Source organism: Palaemon carinicauda, chromosome 6 (assembly GCF_036898095.1).
Source record: "Palaemon carinicauda isolate YSFRI2023 chromosome 6, ASM3689809v2, whole genome shotgun sequence".
NCBI lineage: Eukaryota > Metazoa > Arthropoda > Malacostraca > Decapoda > Palaemonidae > Palaemon > Palaemon carinicauda.
The window spans coordinates 166,002,976-166,021,490 of record NC_090730.1 but is presented as its reverse complement, the minus strand read 5'-3'; the positions used below and the strand labels follow the sequence as shown (position 1 = coordinate 166,021,490).

The following is an 18,515-nucleotide window of genomic DNA, read 5'->3' as shown; positions in this document are numbered from 1 at the left end:
GCCAGGAACCCGCTGCTCCCCGGGGGAACGTCCACGCTTCGCCTCAGGAAGAGATTCCGGGGACGGGAGACTTAGCTGCCAGCCCGCAAGGAGACCAGCAGGAATCTGAATATGCCTTCTGGCAGGTCCTGAGCCTGATGAGGCAACTCAATGGGTTCATGGACCCCGTGATCGCCCCCCGAGAAGGCAAGGACACGGTCCTGGACCAAGTGTTCGATGTTCAGAAAGCCCCTAAGACCAGTGCGGCTCTGCCCTGGTCTCTGGGATTGGAGAGTGCCAGAGCCAGGGCCAACGCCCAGTTTGCGATTCTTGCCTCCTCCAGTCGTTCCTCTGCCGGGAACAAGCTCATCCCACCTCCTCGTCTCCAGCAGAGGAGTTATTTTGAGATCTTGGGTGAGTCTAGTCTCGCTCTTCCTCTCCATCACTCCGTTGAAGAGCTGGCTAAGGGAGTTCCCCTCAAGAAGCTCTGCCCGGCAGGTGTCGTTCTCGGCGTCGGAGATCCTTAGCCATGAGAAGGTCGCGAAGTGCGCCATGCAGGCCACTTCGTGGCTGGATATATGGCTAGGAACTCTGGGCATCCTATTGCGCTCCAAGGACTTGTCTAAGGAGACCAATAGGAAGACCCTGGAGACCTTCTTACTCTCGGGCACCCGCTCCATCGAGTTCCTGGCGCACCAGGTTACCACCCTGTGGGCCAACTCGGTGATGAAGCGGCGCGATGCAGTGACTGAGAGGTTCCACCCAAAGGTCCCCGCCGTGGATGTCTGTAGGCTCAGACATGCTTCCCTCCTTGGGGAGAATCTGTTCGAGCCACAGGATATGGAGCGAACGGCTGAGAGGTGGAGGAAATCTAGCACGGACTCCCTCCTCCATAGGGCCCTTACAGCTCTGCCCTATAAGCCTCCAGCTCCGCAGCAACAGCAGCAGCAGCCTCGTAAGGCACCGAAGCAGGCACCGGCAGCTAAGAAAGTGGTGTCTAAGCCCAGCCCTTTCCAGCCAAGGTCAAGTGGGGCGGTAAGTCCTCCAGGGGAGGCAAGACTCCTAGAGGGAGCGGCCGCGGCTGCAAACCCTAGGAGTGGCAGTCCCCCTGCGTGTCCACCTGTGGGGGGATGCCTTCAACGTTGCGTGCACAGGTGGCAGCAACACGGGGCCAATGCTTGGTCGGTTTCAGTGATCGGCCAAGGCTATCGCGTCCCGTTCATAACATCTCAACCTCCCCTGACAGCGAATCTAGTGTCGTTGTGCTCCTATGCCACGGGATCGGCAAAGGGGCTGGCCCTTCAGGCGGAAGTCGAGACCATGCTCAAGAAGGGTGCTCTCCAGGAGGTCGTCGACGGCTCCCCAGGCTTCTTCAGTCGACTCTTTCTTGTAAAGAAGGCGTCTGGAGGCTGGAGACCTGTCATCGACCTCTCAGCTCTGAACGGGTTTGTCAAGCAAACTCGGTTCAGCATGGAGACAGCGGACACGGTCAGACTTGCGGTGAGACCTCTAGACTTCATGTGCACACTGGATCTGAAGGACGCGTACTTCCAGATCCCAATCCATCCGTCTTCCAGGAAGTACTTGAGATTCTGCCTAGACGACAAGATCTACCAGTTCAAGGTGCTGTGTTTCGGTCTCTCCACAGCTCCTCAGGTGTTCACCAGAGTGTTCACCCTGATTTCATCTTGGGCGCACAGGAACGGCATTCGTCTCCTTCGCTATCTGGACGACTGGCTGATCCTAGCAGACTCGGAGTCGACCCTTCTTCGGCACCGAGACAGGCTTCTAGGTCTTTGCCAGGATCTGTGGATCGTGGTAAACCTCGAGAAGTCCTCTCTGCAGCCGTCCCAACGACTGGTTTATCTAGGCATGCTGATAGACACCAATCTCCACAAAGCCTTCCCATCAGACGACAGGATAGCAAGGCTGAGGAGGGTGGCGGAACCCTTCCTCAGGCGAGAAGAGCTTCCCGCCCAATCGTGGTTGCGTCTCTTAGGTCACCTGTCCTCCCTGGCTCGTCTGGTTCCAAACAGCCGCCTCAGGATGAGATCCCTGCAGTGGCGGCTCAAGTACCGGTGCAATCAAGGATCCGATTCCCCGGACGTTCAGGTCCTGATAGGATCTTTGGAACGGACGGACTTGCGGTGGTGGCTGGTCGACGAGAACCTGCGGAAGGGAGTGAGTCTTCTCGTCCTCCCCCCAGAATTGACACTGTTTTCGGACGCGTCAAAAGAAGTGTGGGGGGCGCACGTTCTGAACCAGAGGACCTCAGGCCTTTGGTCAGAATCAGAAAAGTGCCTGCACATCAACCTGCTAGAGTTGAAGGCCGTCTTTCTGGCTCTTCAACAGTTCCAACGGACCCTGGCGGGTCATTCCGTGGTGGTGATGAGCGACAACACCACGGTAGTGGCTTATATCAACAAGCAGGGAGGCACTTTTTCGCAGCAGCTATCCCATCTTGCAGTAGAGGTTCTGAGGTGGACCAAAGTCCATTCGATAACACTATCAGCTCGCTTCATTCCTGGCAAGAGGAATGTGCTCACCGACAGTCTGAGCAGGGCCTCGCAGATAGTGAGTACCGAGTGGTCTTTGGATCCTCAGATAGCCAACAAAGTCCTGACTTTGTGGGGTTCCCCGACCGTGGACCTGTTCGCGACAGCGTTGAATTTCAAGCTGCCTCTATGCTGCTCCCCAGTCCTGGACCCCAAGGCTCTCTGGCAAGATGCTTTCCAGCAACGGTGGGACAACATGGACGTGTACGCCTTCCCACCGTTCTGTCTGATGAGAAGGGTGCTCAACAGGACCAGACTATCGGTCAACTGTTTGATGACTGGTAGCTCCGCTATGGCATCACGTGGAATGGTTCCCGGACCTTCTGCAGCTCCTGACGGAGCTCCCGAGGGAACTTCCTCCACGACACGAGCTTCTCAGACAACCCCACTCCAACGTCCCTCACAAGGCCGTGGCCTCGCTTCGGCTTCACGCCTGGAGACTATCCAGCGTCTCCTCACGGAGAGAGGCTTTTTGCAACAGGTTGCGGAGAGAATGTCTCGGCACCTGCGAAGGTCCTCTGAGGGAGTCTGCCAGGCGAAGTGGGGAGTCTTTTGTGGTTGGTGTCATGGAAGGGGTATCTCTCCACTCGATGCCACTATTCCAGCAATAGCGGACTTCCTCGTATATATGCGGGAGGAAATGCGCGTTTCTGTCTCGGCGGTGAAAGGCTATCGCTCAGCCTTAAGCTTGGCTTTCAGGCTGAAAGGTGTGGACATTTCTTCCTCGCTAGAACTCTCTCTACTCATACGTAGCTATGAGCTTACCTGCCCCCAGTCGGAAGTGAGACCTCCTCCTTGGAATGTGGTTTGGGTCCTCAGGGCTCTTAAGAGATCTCCCTTCGAACCATTACGCCAGGCCTCCGATCGCCACCTGTCTTGGAAGACGGCTTTCCTGCTCGCTTTGGCTTCGGCCAAGCGGGTTAGTGAACTTCATGGTCTCTCGTACGACATTGCCCATTCAAGGGGATGGGGGGAGGTAACGTTCAGGTTCGTCTCTGAGTTTGTGGCCAAGACTCAGAATCCTGGAGTGCCGGCTCCTCGGTTCGACTTTCAGGATCGCGAGTCTCCGCTCTGTAACAAGCGACCCAGACCAGCTGCTACTATGTCCAGTGAGGTGTCTGAGGTACTACTTGAAGAGAACGGCTGCAGTCCGTCCTCAAGTGCGAGCATTGTTTGTGAGCACAGACAGGACGAAGAGGAGGGTCACCAGGAACACCATCTCAGCTTGGATTCGAAGGGTTATCCACCACGCCTTGAATCCAGACCCTCCTCCGTCACGTCGCCCTAGGGCATACGATGTCAGGGGTATTGCTACGTCCCTGGCCTTCAAGAGAAACTTCTCTGTGACGCAGGTGCTTCAAGCTGGGGTCTGGAAGCGTCAGACGACCTTCACAGCCCACTACCTGCAGGACGTGACCCACAGGAGCCTCGATACGTTTTCTATCGGCCCTGTGGTAGCTACGCAACAGCTGGTCTAACCTCAGGCTCCTTTATGGACAAATAGCAGTAGGTTGAGGGCGTTGTTACCCGGTTTTAGTCTGCGTGAATGAAAGAGTATGTGTGACCCTTACTTCTTTCTTCATTCTCCCCTCTCTTGGGGAAGCAGCATCCTGGTCCTCGCATAGCTGACCTCGACCTCTGCAGGTAACCCATGCTTCCTTGTGCTCCTAGTATTAAGCTTAATACTGTTGCGTCCCCCATACCCCGACGAGGTGGTATTGGGAACGTCCTATCCTAGATTCCTATCTAAAGGTCTCAAGGTCAACTTCATAAGACGAGTCACACTTTCCTCCACACACAACTTATGTAGGCCACTCGTTCCTGGCGAAGCAAGGAACTTGTGAGGTGCAGGGGCTCCTTCTCTCAAGTGCTACTCACTGAGGGATGGAGTCCCCGGGCAAAGCCGAAGTCAGTAAGGCTGGGGACTTTCCACCCTTCCTGAGGGGTAAGTCACCCAATGTAAATAGCGTGGTTTGTATTTCGGTTACGGAACAAATGACAAATTCGGAGATAATTTGTATTTTTCCTAACCATACAAACCTTAGCTATTTACTCATATTTGCCCGCCAACCCTGGCCCCCAAGTCAAGTCCTACCTCTAAGTGAAGTGAAGCAAATCACCGGTGTGTGGGGGGGAAGGGGTAGCAAGCTATCCCTTCCCCTACCCCCGCTAACTAGTGCGGGGGTAATTAACCCTCGTTAAAAACTATTGGCTCGACATTTCAGCTACGCTAAAAGGTAAACCCAATGAAAATAGCTAAGGTTTGTATGGTTAGGAAAAATACAAATTATCTCCAAATTTGTCATGTTGCAGCTCATATATCAGGAAGCAGAACTCCAAGAAACTAAATTACACTATGTAAATTTATATCAGATTTAATTAACATGTTTGTAAGACCTATTTTGTGTATAGTGTATTGATATTGTTTTTAAGAATTTGGGAAGCTTTTTATTGTAATGTGCATGGGATACCTGTTTACTTCTGTGGTTTCTGTCTGAAACGTCTTCTGCCAAAATACTCGTATACATATATTACTATGATTTTTTTGTTCTTATAGAACGCAGAATCAGGCGAGTTGGCAGAACTCAATCGACTGCATGATTATGGACTTTACAAGTATAGCTCTGCTTTAGAATTTCCCAAGAAACTAGACACTTTAGTAAGGAGGGGAGATCACGTGTTACTTATCACCAGTCTGGAATCTAGCTTGTTGATGGCCAAGGACTTTGCAAAAACAGGTAAAGTTTTATTTTTTGTTGAAAAGAAACTGCATGACTTCAATGCCTAATTTCTAGTCTGATTTATTAATGATACCAGCTTTTTAATTACATTATATATAAAGCGATGAATAATAAAAAAATTTATTTCAAGTCATTTTTCACTTCAGCATATATGTGATATATGACTTGAGATGTATTATGCAATATAGTGGTGTCTTTGATTTGGTGTACCATGAGACAGTCTCTTTTAGACTTTATATCAATTTATAGGTAGTAGGTTGGCCAAGGAACCAGCCACCCGTTGAGATACTACCGCTAGAGAGTTATGAGGTCCTTTGACTGGCCAGACAGTACTACATTGGATACTTATCTCTGGTTACGGTTCATTTTCCCTTTGCTTACACATATACCGAATAATCTGGCCCATTCTTTACATATTCCCTGTCCTCATACACCCTCTTAACGAGAGAATGCTTTGATGAAGTCATCGGGCTTCAGCACGGCATATCATTCCCGTGCTGAAGGCTTGTGACGGGCAAGAAGGCTCTCGAACTGGGGAATTTCTTTTCCTCAGTTTGACTCTAAATTTCTCTCATTCTTTTTCTATTACTTCTTATTGCTTATTCCTCCTTCATTATTATCAGCTGTCTCCAACCTTGCTGTCAAAACTCTCTTACCCATTTCACTGTCCAGGTTTTTTAGAGGGGACATTGTATCCAGGATCGGTTTTTATTTCAAAATCAATTGTGGGAGCTGTGGTGGTCTTGCCAACTGCCCGAAAATGTTTGGACACCTAGGAGTGTCAGTGTTCCCATACTGGCACGCGGAACTATCTCGTAGGAAAATTTGGCCTTCGGATTCCAGGGGTTGGCGATTTCATAGAGATAGGACTCTCGGCATTCTGTCCGGTTTGCCTGCCACTATGATTAGAGTGGGGATGATTGTATTCTTGAAATGCTCTCAGTCCCATCAAGCGGGTTTGGCATACACTTGAGCCACTCTAATCATAGTGGTACCATCCCTTTGTGGTAGGGTAGGGAGTGGACATTTGGTAAGCAGCTTTCGCAGGTGTCATTGGTGGAGAAATTAATTCCAGGAAAGGCTAACGGTGTCTTCTTTGGAATTTCAGACAGTCTTAATATTTTCTCTCCCTTAAACTTTATTTTTTTTCATTGTTTTTTTCATTGTTATTATGACCCCTTCCCTCCCCCAAAAAATAATTAATGAGTAAACTTAATGTTCCCCGTATCCCTGGATCAAATGGCAAACCCCAGACACCGTTGACGACTTCTGCTTGTTTAAGTAAGGAAAGCTCTGTTGACAACCTCGGCAATAAAAAGGATTCCTCCAACAATACTTCTCTGACCTGTGTAGTTAAAGACAATTTATCGGCACTGGTGGAAAATAATTCTTGTAATAACAGTAATACTTTACTCTCTGGTTCTGGCTTAGTACTAGATCCAACAAAAAATCTGAAAATTCTCCACTTAAAAACATACCAATTGGTTGTAGCTATGACATAATTCATGAAGCCTTCTGTAGATTTGGGGCAATCAAAGAAATTTTAATGGAGCTTAATGGTAATAAAGGCTTTTGGGAAGCTTGGGTATCATTTTCAAGTTTTGAGATTGCTTTAGAAGCAAATAAAAATTTAGAGAGCATAAAAATTGACAATTGTTTGATTTCTGGGGCTCTATGTGATAAAACACCAAGACACCTAGAGGTATATAAACCAGAAGAATGGATGGAAAAAGAAATAGAGCATAGACTTCCAGAAGTAAGAACCCCCAAGCCCCCAACATGGATAATTGCATCCGGGAAGATAGGTAATTATAACTATTATAAAATTAGTAAATTTATACAAAAAAAAGTTGGTTTAATTAAAAGTAAGGATATTAGCATATACAGTAAGCAATCTGTTTTGATTAATGCAAAATCAGATACTCAAGCTCACATGCTTTGTGGCATGAAGATTGCAGAAATTGATCCTATTAAGGATATTAAACCACATATGAGCTTCAGCTATGGTAAAGGAGTAGTTTTTGATAAAGATCTATATGAATTTTCAGAACCAGAAATTCTGGACATGTGCCCTGCTAATGTTTGGAAAGTAAGTAAGATCCCTCAAACAAGCATGGTAGTTTTAACATTTGAAACCCCTGCTATACCAGATCATATAATTATTGAGAATGAAAGAGTACGTATTCGAGAATATAAACCTAGGCCTTTACAATGCTTTAATTGTTTCAAGTACGGTCACCCTTCCCGGCACTGCAATAATACGAAGATCTCTATTGACTGTTCTTTGTTAGAACATGGCCAATGCAACAGAGATACAACCTGTGCAAACTGTAAAGATCATCATAAATCAAATGATAAAAGATGTAGAGAATACAAGAAAGAAGAAGCTGCAATCTTGAAAGCAAATGCTGAACATATAAGTGTAGGTTATGCAAAGCATTTACTCAATCAGCAACTTAATTTTGCTTGTGCGGTTAAGATGCCACCAAAAGATTATAATCCACTACCCCTTACTACCACAGGGGGACCAGTGGTAGCACCTGGCCCGTCAGGTGCATCTCCCTTAGTGGTAGTAGCCCAGCCATCTGGGTCAAGTGCTCAGCCTATAAAAGCCAGAGCACAAACCTCCAAAGAGGTCAATATGGTTTCCAACACACCAAAAGTAATGTCACCGATAGGAGCATCTCCCCTAGAGGTAGTAGCCCAGCCTTCTGGGTTAAGTGCTCGAACTGTTGAAGTTCTAGCACAATCCTCCAAGGAAGCCAGTGTGGCTTCCACCACCTTAAATGTATTATCTCAGGCAGAATCTCTACCTGATTTGATGGAGATTGGAAAACAAGATCTTCCAAAGAGGAAAAGGTCCCCATCATCCTCACCTTCATCTAAGTCAGGTAAGTGCCCTACTGCTCATGATCCTAAGGTTGACTTGTATAAAGATCCTAGAAAGAAAGAAAAGAAGAGTGGTGGCCTAGTAAAGCCTTCCATCTCCAGGCCTTACATGGCTTCATCTGAAAAGTCCCAAAAGACAAATGAGACAAAGAAAAATAATAACAAAAGATAATGTCTATCATCCAGTGGAATTGCAGAGGTCTAAGTACTAGCATTGAGCAAATAAAAACTTTAACCAGGGACTCAGACACGAAGGTAATTTGTCTACAGGAAACCAAGATCAGTGACAAACCATTTAATCCTGGACTCAATTATCATTTTTGTAGATCCCCTCCTTTGCAAGCTGCAAGAGCTCAAGGTGGTACAGGTTTTATTATTCACAAATCTGTAAAATTTTAAACAATCTTACTCAATACACCACTACAGGCATGTGCAGTTAGAACGCATATCGGGAAAAAAATTACTTTATGCTCGCTATATATTGAACCATCCTTAGAACTTTTCCTCTTAGATCATGCTGGTAATCCAAGACAGCTTAGACTTTCTGACCTCTAAGACCTGATCAATCAGCTTCCTGCCCCTTTTATTTTAATGGGTGATTTTAATGCAAAGCATACTTTATGGGGTGGAAATGTGTGCGATAAATGGGGTAATCTTGTTGAAGAATTAATCGACAACAATGATTTAATATTAATGAATGATGGTTCTCCAACTAGGTATGATGTATTCCACAACTCTACATCAGCCATTGATTTGTCAATCTGTTCCTCATCCATTCGATTGGACTACCTTTGGTCAGTAAATGAACACCTACATGGCAGTGACCATTGGCCAATAATGTTAAATTATGTCCATAATCTCCCTTCTCAGTGTCCACCAAAATGGAAGATAGACGAGGCAGACTGGGCAGCTTATGGAAACTGTTCACAGACCGATAAAGAGTATGATGAATTTACATCTCCAGTGCATGCCTATCAACATCTTGAAAATATTATTGATGATAATGCTAGCAAGTTTATACCTAAAACATGCGGTTTACCTCATCGCTCTGTAGTTCCTTGGTGGAGTAAAGAATGTGCCAACGCAAGAAAAGTGACCCGAACTTGCTTCAGAAGATACTTGAGAACAAACTATGTAGCAGATAGAATAGCGTACCTCAGAGCCTGTGCCAAACAAAAAAGAACTTTTAAAAAAGCAAAGAGAGCATCTTGGAAGAAATATATATCTAATATTAATACCAAAACTCCTTCAAAGGAAATATGGGACAAGATTAGAAAACTTCAAGGTAAATTTGTCCCTAAGCCTCTACCAATATTAAGGGAAAATAATAGATATATATCTGACCCCAAAGATGTAGCAGAGGTTCTTGCTAAGCACTTTGCCCATGTATCAAGTGCTGACAACTATTCCCCAGCGTTTCAACAAATTAGAGCATCAACATCTGTTGTTCCTCCTGCTTCTTCAAATACTGAAGCTTTTAACCTGCTTTTAGTATGGAGGAGATGCAAAATGCTATCTCTAGCTCTTCTTTAACTGCCCCAGGTGAGGATGGCATCTGGTATGAAATGATATCACATCTTCCAGTGAATACCAAGGAATTTTTATTAGAAACCTTTAATGGTCTATGGGCTTCCCATACATCTCCTGATTCCTGGCATACTTCAATTGTAATTCCAGGCCACAAGCCTGGTAAAGACCCAGAACTGCCATCTAGTTATAGGCCCATATCCTTGACCAGTTGCATATGCAAACTATTTGAGAGAATGATCAACAACAGACTTGTGTGGTATCTAGAATAAAAAAATCTTTTATCTAACAGGCATTTTGGTTTTAGGAAGAACCAAAGTACTCTAGACCCTTTTCTTATGTTATCAAGGGAAATTTCAAATGCCTTTTCTAACCAAAACCTGGTGGTGGGTGTCTTTTTTGACCTCGAAAAGGCATATGACACCACCTGGAGGGGTGGTATTTTAAAGCAATTGGCCTCGTGGGGTATAGGAGGACATATGTTCTCTTTTATTGAAGAATTCTTATCAAACTGCTCAATTAAAGTGAGAGTAGGGTCAGAACTATCTTCATCCTACATGCAAGAAGAAGGTGTCCCCCAAGGCAGCGTATTGAGTGTGACCTTGTTTGCTGTTGCTATTAATAGTCTCATTAGTCACATACCTCCTGGCATACAAGGATCACTATTTGTCGATGACTTTGCAATATATTGTAGTGGATCATCTGCACTACAAGCATGCCAAAATCTTCAAATTGCAATAAATGCTGCTTCCGCATGGGCAAATTCTCGTGGATTCATGTTTTCTCCTCAGAAGACCAAAGCCATTCGCTTTACTCGTACTCGTAAAAGGGAAGAGATCCCCACCCTTTTCTTAAATGATTGCATTTTGCCATATGAGGATAATATCAAATTTCTTGGAGCCATTTTCGACAAGAAAATGACATTTGGTCCCCATATAAATGACCTATCTATCAGGGTTAAGAAGTCACTGAACATTCTGAAAGTGGTATCGCATTTTGATTGGGGTGCTGATAGAACAACTTTGCTTAGAATTTATACATCTTTGTGTCTGAGCAAGTTAGACTATGCATGCCAAATATATGGGTCAGCTACAAAGACTTTACTTGGAAAACTTGATATTGTTCACAATGCTGGGCTTCGCATCTGCACAGGTGCTTACAGAACATCTCCCATTGACAGTCTCTATGTTGATTCTGGCATACCTCCCCTTTCCATTCGCAGAGAGGAGTTGAGTTTGAGGTTTTTAGCTAAGTCCCTTGCTGTGAGAAACAATCCTAACTGTAAATATGTTAGGGCGCCTTTAGATCGGGCTCCTAACAGATCTAGAGTGTCTAATCCTTTGGAAGTACAGCTGAAAAATGATGCTAGAGAAGTAGGCTTGTTAACAGCACAGATAGCAGAGGTAGGATATCCCAAGTCTCCTCCTTGGTGTAATCCACCTGTTAAAGTATGTTTTACGGCAGGAGGGAAAAATACCTTACCTAGTAGGGTAATGAAAAGTGAGTTTTTAAATCATGCTGCTCAACATCATGGGAAACATGTTTTTACAGATGGCTCCAAATCGGCTGCAGGAGTTGGAAGTGCAGCTGTGGTGGGGGATATTGTTATTAGAAGGAAACTCCCATCCTCTTGTTCAATATTTACTGCTGAGCTATACACAATAATTCTCGCAGTCCAACATATTTTTAAAAATGGCAACCAAAATAGTTTTTATACAATTTTTACGGATTCCAATAGTGTTTTACTCTCATTAAAACAAATTATGCCAGTCCATCATCTAGTACAAGAGGTGCAGGACTGGTTAGTACTTCTGCAGTCTAGGAAGAGTATCAGTGTTCACTTCTGTTGGGTCCCTGCCCATGTTGGGGTGGATGGAAATGAACAAGTAGATAAGGCAGCAAAGGAAGCTTCAGGGCTAAGTAATCCATCCCCGTTGAGTATTCCTTACAAAGATCTTAAAAGTGAGATTCATCTTTACTGTAAAAATAAGTGGCAAGCTCGATGGTCTGAACTGACCACCAATACAAAATTGAAACAAATTCACCCATTGGTGGATAAATGGTCATCTTGTAATTCTACAAGTAGGAGGGATACCATTATTTTAACTAGGCTGCGTATTGGCCATACACATGTAACGCACAATTATTTAATGAAGAGTGGGGAAGGGAGACAGGCCCCTCTTTGTAATACCTGTCAAGTGACAATGGATGTTAAACATATTTTAGTCGATTGTCCTGTTTTTAATCTTCATAGGAGGACACATTTACTCCAGGACAAACCTTTAAGAGATATACTGGGGGAAAACTGTAATACAGTACCCTGAACTTGAGAAAATTTATACAAAGTATTGGGTTATATTACGAGCTATAATTGATTTTATTGATTTATTTATTTATTTTATCCTTTTAATCCCTATTTATTTCATATCTAGATTTTATTGTATGAAAGTGTTGCGATTTGTATTAAAGGTTAAAATGATACTAAATGGTGTGAGTATACAGATATGATTGAATGATTTTTGTTATATAGCGCTGAATGGCCTTTGATGCCCCAGTGCTTGGCTGAATGCCTAAATCCTATATTCAATTCAACTCAATTCATTCAACCTGTCCTCATACACCTGACAACACTGAGATTATCAAATAGTTCTTCTCTCAAGGGGTTAACTACTGCACTGTAACTGTTCAGTGGCCACTTTCCTCTTGGTAAGGGTAGAAGAGACTCTTTAGCTACGGTAAGCAGCTCTTCTAGGAGAAGGACACTCCTAAATCAAACCATTGTTCTCTAGTCTTGGGTAGTGCCATAGCCTCTGTACCATGGCCTTCCACTGTTTTGAGTTAGAGTTCTCTTGCTTGATGGTACACTCAGGCACACTATTCTATCTTATTTCTCTTCCTTTTGTTTTGTTAAATTTTTTATAGTTTATGTAAGAAATGTTTATTTTAATGTTACTGTTCTTAAAATATTTCATTTTACCTTGTTTCCTTTCCTCACTGGGCTATTTTCCCTGTTGGAGCCCCAGGGCTCATAGCATCCTGCTTTTCCAACCAGGGTTGTACCTTAACAAGTAATAATGATGATAAGTAATTATCAGCATGGTTGATGATAATAGTATTTTCAGTGAAATTAGACTTTTTCTTGTCTGGAATTTCACCGGGTAGTGTGTGGAGATGATTGATCCTCTTTGACTACTAGTGGTATTAATGCTGAGGGTTGAAATCGTATATAAAAATCTGATAAAATACTATTGCATTGAGTGGATTGGGCCAATGTGCTATAAAGAGGCTATTAACCTGAAGTTGGTGTTACCTTTGCCTTAAAGCACATTCTTTGCAGAACCTATTGTAATTGAAGATAAGTTTCCTAATTGGGATTGATTGTATTGTATTGCCTTTTGAGATATTTTCATAACCATTCAAGTTATTATTGAATGTAATACAGTATATGTAAGTAATGCTGCACAACAGTAAATTGATTCATTCCGGAGTAGGTTTCGTAAAGGGATTTTATGGTGTTGTGAGTCACATTTCACATGAAAATTTCCTAATTCGTTCCAAACCCTACAAAACACCACATTAAATCTTATAATAAACCTACAGCATAAACTAGGAGATGGAGCTGGGGGAGAGTGACTGCTCCCCGCACTCTAGTTTTGGGGTGTTTGAATGTGCGTGGATGTAGTACGATAGAGAGTAAAAGATGTGAGATTGGAAGTATGTTTAGAAGTAGAAGGATGGATGTATTGGCCTTGTGTGAGACAAAGATGAAAGGAAAAGGTGAAGCGATGTTTGGTGAAATGTCTGGTAGAGTGTCTGGGATTGAAAGGGGAAGAGCGAGAGAGGGTGTGGCGTTATTGCTGAGTGAATGGATGACAGGTAAAGTAGTGGAATGGAAGGAGATATCATCTAGGTTAATGTGGGTAAGGGTTAGGTTGGGTAGGGAATGTTGGGCGTTTGTCAGTGCGTATGGGCCAGGTAGTGAGAAAAGTGAAGAAGAGCGGAATGAGTTCTGGAATGAATTAACTAGGTGTGTAGAATGACTGGGTAGAAGGAATTATGTAGTTGTTATGGGTGACTTAAATGCTAGAGTGGGCGCTGGAGAGGTAGAAGGTGTCATTGGGAAGTATGGCGTACCAGGTGAAAATGAGAGTGGTGAGAGACTGGTAGACATGTGTGTTGAACAAGAGATGGTAAAAAGTGCGAGCTTCTTTAAAAAGAAAGATAAAAATAAGTATACATGGGTAAGAGTGGCAAATGGAAGAGTAGTAGAAAGGGCATTAATGGATTATGTGTTGATAATTAAAAGAATGTTTGGAAGATTGAAAGACGTGCACGTGTTTAGGGGTATGGCTAACGGTATGTCTGATCATTTTTTGGTGGAAGGAAAATTAGTTGTAGCAAAAGAGTGGGGGAATAGAGTAGGTGGATGTGAAAGGGAGGTAGTGAGGATTGAAGAGCTAATAAAACCCGGGGGTAAAAAGTAAATATCAGGAAAGGTTGAAAATGGCATATGACGAGGTGAGAGTAAGAGAAACTGGTAATTTAGAGGAGGAGTGGAAGTTAGTAAAAGAAAATTTTGTTGGGATTGCAAGTGATGTGTGTGGCAAGAAGGTTGTTGGAGGCAGCATGAGGAAGGGCAGTGAATGGTGGAATGAAGGAGTGAAGGTAAAAGTGGAAGAGAAAAAGAGGGCTTTTGAAGAATGGCTGCAGAGTAATAGTATAGAGAAGTATGAAAAATATAGAGAGAAAAATGTGGAAGTAAAGCGCAAGGTACGTGAGGCAAAGAGGGCAGCTGACCTGAGGTGGGGTCAGGGATTGGGTCAGTCATATGAAGAGAATAAGAAGAAGTTTTGGAAAGAAGTGAAGAGATTAAGGAAGGCTGGCGCAAGAATTGAAGAGACAGTGAAAGATGGAAATGGAAGGTTGTTAAAAGGAGAGGAGGCAAGGAAAAGGTGGGCGGAATATTTTGAAAGTTTGCTGAATGTTGAGGATAATAGGGAGGCAGATATAATTGCTGTTCCAGGTGTTGAGGTGCCAGTGATGGGAGATGAGAATGAGAGAGAGATTACAATAGATGAAGTGAGGAGAGCACTAGATGAAACGAGAGTAGGAAAAGCATCTGGTATGGATGGTGTGAAAGCTGAGATGTTGAAGGAAGGGGGTGTGACTGTACTTGAATGGTTGGTGAGATTGTTTAATATGTGTTTTGTGTTGTCAATGGTACCAGTAGATTGGGTTTGTGCATGTATTGTACCACTATATAAGGGTAAGGGAGATGTGCATGAGTGTTGTAATTCAAGAGGTATTAGTTTGTTGAGTGTAGTTGGAAAAGTGTATGGTAGAGTATTGATCAATAGGATTAAGGATAAAACAGAGAATGCAATCTTGGAAGTACAGGGTGGTTTTAGAAGAGGTAGGGGTTGTATGAATCAGATTTTTACAGTTAGGCAGATATGCGAGAAATATTTAGCAAAAGGTAAGGAGGTGTATGTTGCGTTTATGGATCTGGAGAAAGAATATGATAGAGTTGATAGGGAAGCAATGTGGAATGTGATGAGGTTATATGGAGTTGGTGGAAGGTTGTTGCAAGCAGTGAAAAGTTTCTACAAAGGTAGTAAAGCATGTGTTAGAATAGGAAATGAAGTGAGTGATTGGTTTCCGGTGAGAGTGGGGCTGAGACAGGGATGTGTGATGTCGCCGTGGTTGTTTAACTTGTATGTTGATGGAGTGGTGAGAGAGGTGAATGCTCGAGTGCTTGGGCGAGGATTAAAACTGGTAGATGAGAATGACCATGAATGGGAGGTAAATCAGTTGTTGTTTGCGGATGATACTGTACTGGTAGCAGACACAGAAGAGAAGCTTGACCGACTAGTGACAGAATTTGGAAAGGTGTGTGAGAGAAGGAAGTTGAGAGTTAATGTGGGTAAGAGTAAGGTTATGAGATGTACGAGAAGGGAAGGTGGTGCAAGGTTGAATGTCATGTTGAATGGAGAGTTACTTGAGGAGGTGGATCAGTTTAAGTACTTGGGGTCTATTGTTGCAGCAAATGGTGGAGTGGAAGCAGATGTACGTCAGAGAGTGAATGAAGGTTGCAAAGAGTTGGGGGCAGTTAAGGGAGTAGTAAAAAATAGAGGGTTGGGCATGAATGTAAAGAGAGTTCTATATGAGAAAGTGATTGTACCAACTGTGATGTATGGATCGGAGTTGTGGGGAATGAAAGTGATGGAGAGACAGAAATTGAATGTGTTTGAGATGAAGTGTCTAAGGAGTATGGCTGGTGTATCTCGAGTAGATAGGGTTAGGAACGAAGTGGTGAGGGAGAGAACGGGTGTAAGAAATGAGTTAGCGGCTAGAGTGGATATGAATGTGTTGAGGTGGTTTGGCCATGTTGAGAGAATGGAAAATGGTTGTCTGCTAAAGAAGGTGATGAATGCAAGAGTTGATGGGAGAAGTACAAGAGGAAGGCCAAGGTTTGGGTGGATGGATGGTGTGAAGAAAGCTCTGGGTGATAGGAGGATAGATGTGAGAGAGGCAAGAGAGCGTGCTAGAAATAGGAATGAATGGCGAGCGATTGTGACGCAGTTCCAGTAGGCCCTGCTGCTTCCTCCGGTGCCTTAGATGACCGCGGAGGTAGCAGCAGTAGGGGAGTCAGCATTATGAAGCTTCATCTGTGGTGGAAATGGGGGAGGTTGGGCTGTGGCACCTTAGCAGTACCAGCTGAACTCAGTCGAGTCCCTGATTAGGCTGAAGGAACATAGAGAGTAGAGGTCCCCTTTTTGTTTGGTTTCATTGTTGGTGTCGGCTACCCCCCAAAATTAGGGGAAGTGCATTGGTATATGGATGGATGAATGGCAATGGTAAGGGATAGTGATACTACCCTATCGAACAGGACAATGCCCTAGAGACTGACCATAGATACATATGATCAGCACCCAAGCCCCCTCTCTACACTAGCTAGGACCAAGGAGGGTCAGGCAATGGCTGCTGATTACTCAGCAGATAGACCTATAGACTCCCCCAAACCCCTCATCCTTAGCTCACAAGGTTGGCAAGGTTGCAGCAACCAAAGGAACTAATGAGTTTGAGCAGGACTCGAACCCCAGTCTGGCGTTCACCTGTCAGGGATGTTTCCACATCGGCAACCATCGGCTGTATTTTGAGGCCAATTCTATTTGTTTCTGTTTTCATTCAATCTTATAGATATGAGAGTGTTATGTATATTAGAATAACAATGCCGATAAGGCTAAAATTAACAATATTGTTAATTTAGCGTGTGTCGCTACCTAGAATTATCAAAACAGATAATTACAATACTTAACTTGGGAGTAGGGATCTCCAAAACGTCAGATCTTCAAAACACAGACACAAAAAAGCTATGAAAACAAACGTGTGAGGTCATCACGGTGCTAGAAAAGGAATGAGGGAAGAAGCGTGGGTAGTGGTAGGGGTGGGGAGGGCCAGTGGCTGTAGTAGCCGGCAGTAGTCTGATGTAGAACGGCACCTCGTAGTATCTGGGGATATTGAGGAAAGAGAAGACTAATTGGTAAGGAACCTCTGGTAGTGATTCTAACGCACCCCAGTTTCTATATCGACACCCTATAAGGGTGAGCGAGCTGGGTTTATTCCTGGCATTCCATGCAACTTTTTTCTCTGGTATATTTAGCAGTATTTATACCTTAGAAATGGTGCTATAAGGAGCATTTCACTGGGCGACACAGGTCCCTCGCCCCGAAATAGAATTTTCTGTCGTCAAAATCCCTTTATACATCTACAGTACTTTAATAATATTCTTTCACTGTGTAATGTCAGTATACTTTTTAAATAAAATTCAAGTAGTACTGTATAATGATTTATGTTACTTTTCCCTCAGGGAGATGTGATTTTTACAAGTCCAAACAAAAATTTCTTGGAACAGTCCATACCATGATTGGGCAGAAAGGTAGTCCTTTGGTGCCCCTCATAAACCAAAAGTAAGTATGTTTTTATTATTCAACAATATTATGAATATGTATTTCAGCCATATTACCTTCTGTAAAGACTTTTATATTGTAAAGTATTTTACAGGTATTTGATTTTTTCATATTCTTTCTTATAATGATGATCTCGTATAATGAATCTCCAAATATTCTAATTTAGCCACGTTACTGTGTTTTCCTTCTTGAAAAATAACAACCACAGAGCTGCATCATCAACTGTGATGAGAATTCTTCTGCATTAAAGGAACAATCAAATGACAGACCACACAATTTCAGTACATAATCTAGTTTTTCCACTCACCTGTAAACTTCTGCTGACCTTAAATGTGATTTCAAAATAATACTAAAACTTCCCTACAATTCATATGCTATTCATTCTTCATATAAAAAGTTTGACCAAAATAAAAACAACCTTAAAAATTTTTAAAAGATGTGTGTTCTACCCTTTGATTCCCTGGAAAATGTGGTGAGGAATGGAGCAGTTTGTGTAAAAATACCTTCCCCCAGCCACTGCCATGTTGGCTGCTCATTTATCTTCGTGGTCCTGTATGAGCCTGGTTTTTCTGCAGCTACAAGATTGCCTCTTGTTTCTGTCCTCTCATGTTATGATAATAGCAAGATTCAGTTACTAGGAATTCAAAGTGAGTAGGCTAATATCAGTGAAAGTATATCCACATTCAAGGTGTGTTTATTTCTGAGGATTTGGTTGTTTTTTAGTGTAAGGAGTGTAGTACACTAGTTACCTGTTGGTAGGGTAGTAGTATTGTTAACAAAAAGCTACTAACTGCCTTTCAGATTATATTTCCCTTCATCCATTGTACCAAGATTCTTTCCTTTTTACTTATGCA

The 18,515-nt window shown here is 43.5% G+C and overlaps 1 protein-coding gene across 1 annotated transcript in view; it reads left to right on the top strand.

Annotated features, from left to right (window-relative positions):
• LOC137642793 (glutamate receptor ionotropic, kainate glr-3-like) overlaps positions 1–18,515 on the top strand; it is a 102,150-nt gene that overhangs the window by 73,624 nt on the left and 10,011 nt on the right. The window contains exons 6-7 of the mRNA XM_068375649.1: positions 5,092–5,272; positions 17,562–17,661. Coding sequence (XP_068231750.1) covers positions 5,092–5,272; positions 17,562–17,661 — 281 coding nt within the window. The remainder of the gene's footprint in view (positions 1–5,091; positions 5,273–17,561; positions 17,662–18,515) is intronic.